General features: G+C 42.5%; 1 protein-coding gene across 1 annotated transcript in view; it reads left to right on the top strand.

Annotated features, from left to right (window-relative positions):
* Positions 1 to 800: 800 nt before the first annotated feature.
* Positions 801 to 8,764, top strand: part of LOC121546152 (solute carrier family 25 member 33) — a 35,259-nt gene continuing 27,295 nt past the window's right edge. Inside the window, exons 1-2 of the mRNA XM_041857197.2 lie at positions 801 to 1,008; positions 4,947 to 5,129. Of these exons, the coding sequence (XP_041713131.2) occupies positions 941 to 1,008; positions 4,947 to 5,129 (251 nt within the window). The 5' untranslated portion in view covers positions 801 to 940. The remainder of the gene's footprint in view (positions 1,009 to 4,946; positions 5,130 to 8,764) is intronic.

The raw sequence follows: 8,764 nt of genomic DNA, 5'->3' as shown, positions 1-8,764 counted from the left end.
TCTCTATTTTGAAGTTGTCCATTTTCTTCTTCTACTACTTCTATGAGTTGGGAAACAAACTGAAAGGGTGCATACTGCCCCCCGGAGGGTGTTGTTTGAACGGGTATAAAGCCAAGATTGGCAATTTACAGCCACCTGTAGTTCTGGAATGTTTGCTCAAGAGTATAATTCATTGGCTGATCCCTCCTGATGACCTGGAAGGAATGATGTGATCCTTCCTAAACCCAGTTGACTACTTTAAAATGGTGGAAGCCTTCAAAGGCAATGTCAGTGCAAAAATGGGGTTTATCCATCCAGAGGCCTCTATAATTCTCTATGGTGTAGACCTTCAGCTCTATGGATTTAGAGCTAGCCTTGTTGAATCACTCTGTATGCATTAAGATTTGATCTCTTTCTGTCCCCCTCTCCTTTATGTCGTCTCTTGATACACTGGCTAAGTGAAAGTAACATGTTATATAATCCTATAAAATTACTTCCACCTGTACAGTTCTTTCTTATCAGTAACCTTGACTAAAAGAAGGAGAAGGGTAGGATAGGACAGGACATCATTTTTATTTTTATTTTTTTACATTTTAGTCATTTTAGCAGACGCTCTTATCCAGAGCGATTTACAGTTAGTGAGGGCATACATTTGTTTCATACATCAGACGCGCTCCATTGAGTACATTGTTTAATTGGATACTATTAATCTCTCTCTCTTTGTTGTCAACTGTTCCGTCAATCAATTGGTCAATCTTTCTTTCCATAAATAAAAGAGCCAACCCCTGTTGTCAGACCTCTCTACGTCACCGACAACTCCCATGACGCAAATTAATTCATCTCTTCAGATTCTGCAGTAGAGGTGGACCTATTCAGAGAAAGCCGGGTGGACGAGCAAGAAAACCCACCTTATCGCCTCTGATTTATAAAGATTACATTTACGGGAAGAAAAAATAAGATTATGGTTATAGTAAAAAAAAAAAAAATGGCACAAAATAATAATACGCTATTACATCTCTTCGCAGGGGGGTAAGTGTTCCTTTCCGACCTTTTTCTCAAATGTGACAGCTAGCTAGCATTAGCATAGCTGAATATTTAAAAGGAAGTTACAGTAAGTAGCAAGCTACTTGCTCTCGTTCCGAGGGCTAGCTAGCTCTTTACAACATGCGGTTGTTTGCTAACTCTAATGGTGTACAATGTCAATGTGTTCCAGAACAGTATTTTAACTGGCTAACTAGCATACGTTTACTGTATCATCCCGTCTAGTTTGAACCAGTACCTGCAGGGTTTTGAGGAGACGATGTGTATATGACGAGAGGAGAACTCGTCATATTCGTCGTCTCCTCAAGCCAAGGTACTGGTTCAGTCTAGTTATGCGATGTCAGGTGGCCAAATAGTGTCCTTCTCACTGCTAGCCGTGTTAGTTAGCTTGGCTAATCCACCGGATATTGGTTTCTGAAGCCGTGTTAGCTATCACGTTAACAGTTAACTAACTACCTTTTATGCATGAAATTTGGGAATCTTAGCCATTTGTAATGCTCTCTATTTCTATAAAGTTCATAACACTTGAGATATAATAAACGTAAATACAGCATCGTAAAATCAAGATGATGAATGTTTTAATTTGATGTGGTATTAGTTGGCAAGTTGCGCAGTCTATTCTGACCGTACGTAGATCTCCTCGCATTACATGGTCGTCACTAGTTGGCATAAACTCTGCCTATTTCTAAAATGTATCTTAATAAAATCAGATTTTAAACCTAACTTTAACCATACTGCTAACCTTATGCCTAACCTTAACTTTTAAATTAAGACCAAAAGCAAAAAAATTTAACGTCAGGGTTTCCCAAACTCGGTCCTGTGGTCCCCCCTGGGTGCACGTTTTGGTTTTTGCCCTAGCGCTACACAGCTGATTCAAATAAGCAAAGCTTGATGAGTTGGTTATTTGAATCAGCTGTGTAATGCTAGGGCAAAAACCAAAACGTGCACCCAGGGAGGACCAAAGGACCGAGTTTGGGGAAACCCTGATTCTTGTGACCATGCAAAGTGCTAAGCTAGCAAGCTTTTCTCATGTTACCTACTGCAGCTTAGAATGGAGGAATCTATTATATGTATAGCTAACATTCTATTCTGCAATAGAGGGGAAATATGGAAGATGATCAAAACTAAAGGTACCCATCCTAAAATGTATGTTCGCAGAGAGAGTGAGAGAGAGAATCTTTAACTTGGGAGCTTTTTTTGGAAGCTAGTACTTATGTCACTCAAGCTGTTAAGGTCATCAGTTGACAGCTGTTGACATTTGGGAAAGCACTATTCAATACCTAGAGCTGATATTGCATTTACTACAGTCTGATACTATATTAATCCCACAGAGGAATATAAATCCCAGTCATATACAGTATATCGTGTGTGTGTGTGTGTGTCTTAGAATATCTTAGCCAATGACAAGAAGTACCATAATGTTTTTTTTACCATTGTTTTTCTACAGGAGACTGGAGCAAACAGATTAGTTTCCTCTCATTTCAGGCAATACTACATTTTATTTTAGCTTGAGATCCTAAATCTAGTCTAACTTGTCTTGCAAGTTCTGGTCACTTTGCATAGGCTGCTATGGTGCAGTGCACTTTCCAGGCACGACATTGAGAACTAGCCTGTATATTTACATAGGACTTAATTTTGTAAATGAATGGTGGTTTCTAGTTTCAAATGTAAACTTTAACTTTGAGTGTCTGTTAGGGCGTCTGGACTGTAGCCATATTATGGTTAGTACACATGGGTGCGTAGTGTTATATGACACTGTATGATACAGCGTCACATTACCTTATGGTGTCCCAGACCACTAGGAGGATTGACGTGATAAACAATGAATGTATGTCTAGCTGGGTGTTTTGGAATTGGAAGCCCTTGCATTTTGACCTGCCCTTCAGACAAAGAGTACATGGCAGCACAAGGCAGGCAGGATAGACCCACTAGAGGAAGCTTATGCTAAACTAATCTGATTCTGTCTAAGCTCGTCTTGGATGGACAGGGGTTGTAGACGGGTATTTTTATGATGTCACTCGAGACTATCCCTCACTTGTTAAGGTCATGAATCAAATGAAGTGCATGGTTTGGAGATTTAAACGGCTATTAGGCTCAAGCTATAGGGATGCCCTTTAGTGTTTTATACCCCCCGACACGTAAAATACCTGGTCACTCATTGGTCAGCAAACGTTCTCCACTTCTGGCGGTCTATGGTCATCTTTTACACTGAGGTTATTGGAGCTCAGTCTCTATTGTCCTCCGCCATGTTAATAACTTTATTAATAATGCCGTATCCATGTGTTTTCCTCTTCTCAGGGAAGATGTAGTACAGCTGACTTAAAAGGCCTGAATATATTATGTTATTAAAAAGCATGAGCTGCCGCACACCCAGAGAACATTATTTTGTGTGGAGGTGCTGACTAACAGTGAATAAACTGTAAGCTATAAAAGTCTCACACTCCATATATATATATATATATATATATATATACACACATATACTTGTTATCAGTATAAAAGACACCTGTCCACAACCTCAAACAGTCACACTCCAAACTCCACTATGGCCAAGACCAAAGAGCTGTCAAAGGACACCAGAAACACAATTGTAGACCTGCACCAGGCTGGGAAGACTGAATCTGCAATAGGTAAGCAGCTTGGTTTGAAGAAATCAACAGTGGGAGCAATTATTAGGAAATGGAAGACATACAAGACCACTGATAATCTCCCTCGATCTGGGGCTCCACGCAAGATCTCACCCTGTGGGGTCAAAATGATCACAAGAACGGTGAGCAAAAATCCCAGAACCACACGGGGGACCTAGTGAATGACCTGCAGAGAGCTGGGACCAAAGTAACAAAGCCTACCATCAGTAACACACTACGCCGCCAGGGACTCAAATCCTGCAGTGCCAGACGTGTCCCCCTGCTTAAGCCAGTACATGTCCAGGCCCGTCTGAAGTTTGCTAGAGTGCATTTGGATGATCCAGAAGAGGACTGGGAGAATGTCATATGGTCAGATGAAACCAAAATAGAACTTTTTGGTAAAAACTCAACTCGTCGTGTTTGGAGGACAAAGAATGCTGAGTTGCATCCAAAGAACACCATACCTACTGTGAAGCATGGGGGTGGAAACATCATGCTTTGGGGCTGTTTTTCTGCAAAGGGACCAGGACGACTGATCCGTGTAAAGGAAAGAATGAATGGGGCCATGTATCGTGAGATTTTGAGTGAAAACCTCCTTCCATCAGCAAGGGCATTGAAGATGAAACGTGGCTGGGTCTTTCAGCATGACAATGATCCCAAACACACCGCCCGGGCAACGAAGGAGTGGCTTCGTAAGAAGCATTTCAAGGTCCTGGAGTGGCCTAGCCAGTCTCCAGATCTCAACCCCATAGAAAATCTTTGGAGGGAGTTGAAAGTCCGTGTTGCCCAGCGACAGCCCCAAAACATCACTGCTCTAGAGGAGATCTGCATGGAGGAATGGGCCAAAATACCAGCAACAGTGTGTGAAAACCTTGTGAAGACTTACAGAAAACGTTTGACCTGTGTCATTGCCAACAAAGGGTATATAACAAAGTATTGAGAAACTTTTGTTATTGACCAAATACTTATTTTCCACCATAATTTGCAAATAAATTCATTAAAAATCCTACAATGTGGATTTTTTTCCCTCATTTTGTCTGTCATAGTTGACATGTACCTATGATGAAAATTACAGGCCTCGCTCATCTTTAAGTGGGAGAACTTGCACAATTGGTGGCTGACTAAATACTTTTTTCCCCCCACTGTATGTTATATATATATATATATATATATATATAAACCTCCCAGTCATTTATTGGGTAAAACCCCAACGTTTTGGCATCACTGTGCCTTCTTCAGGTTACTGCGTTATTACCGTATTATATAAAGGTCAACATGTTTTCATCTTCCTCTCTACAGATGTAGTGGTACGGTGGGAGCCATCGTGACCTGTCCTCTGGAGGTGCTGAAGACCAGGTTGCAGTCGTCAGGCATCACGCTCCGGCCCATGTTCCAGGTCCAACTGGGCACGCTCAATGGTACTGGGGTCATCAGACCAGGCTCAGGCACCGTTACACCACCTAGCCTGCTGCAGGTCTTACGGTAAGGGGTTGTCCCTCTTTTTCGTATTATTAGTGTGGGGCTAGTCTACTATGGGTCTTACGGTAAGGGGTTGTCCCATCTTTTTCTTATTATTAGTGTGGGGATACTCTACTATGGGTCTTACAGTAAGGGGTTGTCCCTCTTTTTCTTATTATTAGTGTGGGGATACTCTACTATGGGTCTTACGGTAAGAGGTTGTCCCTCTTTTTCTTATTATTAGTGTGGGGATACTCTACTATGGGTCTTACGGTAAGAGGTTGTCCCTCTTTTTCTTATTATTAGTGTGGGGATACTCTACTATGGGTCTTACGGTAAGGGGTCGTCCCTCTTTTTCGTATTATTAGTGTGGGGATACTCTACTATGGGTCTTACGGTAAGGGGTTGTCCCTCTTTTTCTTATTATTAGTGTGGGGATACTCTACTATGGGTCTTATGGTAAAGGGTTGTCCCTCTTTTTCTTATTATCAGTGTGGGGATACTCTACTATGGGTCTTACGGTAAGAGGTTGTCCCTCTTTTTCTTATTATTAGTGTGGGGATACTCTACTATGGGTCTTACGGTAAGGGGTTGTCCCTCTCTTTCTTATTATTAGTGTGGGGATACTCTACTATGGGTCTTACGGTAAGGGGTTGTCCCTCTTTTTCTTATTATTAGTGTGGGGATACTCTACTATGGGTCTTACGGTAAGGGGTCGTCCCTCTTTTTTGTATTATTAGTGTGGGGATACTCTACTATGGGTCTTACGGTAAGGGGTCGTCCCTCTTTTTCGTATTATTAGTGTGGGGATACTCTACTATGGGTCTTACGGTAAGGGGTCGTCCCTCTCTTTCTTATTATTAGTGTGGGGCTAGTCTACTATGGGTCTTACGGTAAGGGGTCGTCCCTCTCTTTCTTATTATTAGTGTGGGGCTAGTCTACTATGGGTCTTACGGTAAGAGGTTGTCCTTCTTATTAAAAGATAAATAGTAATGGTGTCTTTTTGTAGGCACTCCTCCATGGTTCGTTGGACAAAGCCTATGGGGAAAATGAATGGCGTGTTTGGATAAACGCCAAAAATAAGGTCTGTGGTAAACACAGGCTTAGGAGTTCTTATAAGTTTTGTTCTATGAGATAATCTTAATCATGTAATGTCACTTTTTGTGAATTTTGAAGAGCACATAAAGGTTTCATAATTCATAAGGTCATGTTAACTGACTGCTATTATCTCATAGACAGGCGGCAGGTAGCTTAGTGGTTAAGAGCGTTGTGCCAGTAACCGAAAGGGCATTGCGTTCATCCACCTCTGGCCTGCTGGCTCCCCTACCTCTGCGGAAGCACAGTTCCCGCTCAGCCCAGTCAAAACTGTTCGCTGCTCTGGCACCCCAATGGTGGAACAAGCTCTCTCACGACGCCAGGACAGCGGAGTCACTCACCACCTTCCGGAGACATTTGAAACCCCACCTCTTTAAGGAATACCTGGTAAAGGATAAAGTAATCCTTCTCCCCCCTTACCCCCACGCCACCCCCCAAAAAAAAAAAAAAAAAAAAACATTGTAAAGTGGTTATCCCACTGGCTATAAGGTGAATGCACCAATTTGTAAGTCGCTCTGGATAAGAGCGTCTGCTAAATGACGTAAATGTAAGGTCGCTGGTTCTAATCCCCGAGCCGACTAGGTGAAAAATCTGTCGATGTACCCTTGAGCAAGGCACTTAACCCTAATTGCTCCTGTAAGTCGCTCTGGATAAGATCTCCTAAGCCTGTGTTAACCTCAGACCTTATTTTCGGCATTTATTCCAAAACCCAATTCTTTCCTCATTCATTTTCCCTATAGGGATGGCTGAACGAACCAGAAGTAACTCATTTCTGGGTTTTAGGGCTACAAGCTGGCGAGCTCTATTAGCATGGGGACAGTCTACTATGGGTCTTACGGTAAGGGGCTCTTACGGTAAGGGGCTCTTACGGTAAGGGGCTCTTACGGTAAGGGGCTCTTACGGTAAGGGGCTCTTATAAGTGTGGGGCATAGGAGGCTGCTGAGGGGAGAACAGCTCGTAATAATGGCCGGAACGGAGCAAATGGAATGGCATCAACCACATGGATGTAGTTGTTACCGTGCCGCTCCAGTCATTACCACGAGCCGATTCTCCCCAATTAGGGTTCCACCAGCCTCCTGTGGTGTGGGGCTACTATAGGTATTACGGTAAGGTGCTCTCCCTGTTTTCTTTCATTAGCGTGGAGTTACCACAGCTATGCCAGGCACGCCTAACCACTTCAATTACCTTCTATTTATCCCTAATGGCAATTAGGCCTTTTGCTGGTCATAGATGGGTTAGATGACGTCGTCACAAAAATGCGAGTCTATGGGGCAGAAGGCTGTGTGTTATGAATCTGGACAGTCCGACAGCTAGCAACAAGGACAAGAAGCTGCCATGTGGGGAATCGTAGGTGGCTCGTTGTACCTTGTTATTGATACCATGTCTTGTTTTGACTCTTTTGATAATGTGGCTAAAATTCGCTAGCTAGCTAAACCAACAAATGTAACAATGTATTTGAGCAACAACAAGTGCTGATTGTGCAAATGTATTTATGTTTTCAATAAAGATTTGGAGAGGAAATATAGTTTCCTGTTTTGCACCACGGTTGCGCACGCATCAATTTTGTTGTGTTGCTTAAAAACCCACCCGTCTATAGGAGACCAGTAAACAACACCACAGCAGGAAGAACTAAAACCACAACCGCAGGATATTATCAACTTTCACCACCTGCACTCCCTTACCATGACAATGTAGTTACCGATCCACTTGATAGAACTCTCCTGATTGCCAGATGCCTGCTGTTCCAGTTGCTAGTGGATGTGATTGCTGCATCCCTTGAGAATGTAGCCTTGGGGATCTGTGTTGCCAGGCTACCCACAGGGCTGTCACACCACAAGGAATGACTAGTCTAAGAATAGGCTAGAATTGTTATTTTATTTATTTATTTATTTATTTATATATATATATATATGTACCAGTCAAAAGTTTGGCCACACCTACTCATTCAAGGGTTTTCTTTATTTTAACTATTTTCTATGTTGTAGAATAATAGTGAAGACATCACAACTATGGAATCATGTAGCAACCAAAAAAGTGTTAAACAAATCATAATGTATTTTAAGATTCTTCAAAGTAGCCACCCTTTGCCTTGATGACAGCTTTGCACACTCTTGGCATTCTCTCAACAAGCTTCATGAGGAATGCTTTTCCAACTGTCTTGAAGGAGTTCCCACATGCTGAGCACTTGTTTGCTGCTTTTCCTTCACTCTGCAGTCCAACTCATCCCAAACCATTTCAATTGGGTTGAGGTTGGGTGATTTGTGGAGGCCAGGTCATCTGATGCAGCACTCCATCACTCTCCTTCTTGTTCAAATAGCCCTTAAACAGCCTAGTATGTTTTGGGTCATTGTCCTGTTAAAAAACTAATGATAGTCCCACTAAGCGCAAACCAGATGGGATGGCGTATCGCTGCAGAATGCCTTGGTAGCCATGCTTAAGTGTGCCTTTGAATTCTAAATAAAGTGTCACCAGCAAATCACCCCCACACCATCACACCACCTCCTCCATGCTTCACGGTGGAACCATACACGCAGAGATCATCCGTTCACCTACTCTGCGTCTCA

This window comes from Coregonus clupeaformis, chromosome 30 (genome assembly GCF_020615455.1).
Source record: "Coregonus clupeaformis isolate EN_2021a chromosome 30, ASM2061545v1, whole genome shotgun sequence".
Lineage (NCBI taxonomy): Eukaryota > Metazoa > Chordata > Actinopteri > Salmoniformes > Salmonidae > Coregonus > Coregonus clupeaformis.
The sequence above is the reverse complement of the archived record's forward strand: the minus strand, read 5'-3'. Positions and strand labels throughout refer to the sequence as shown.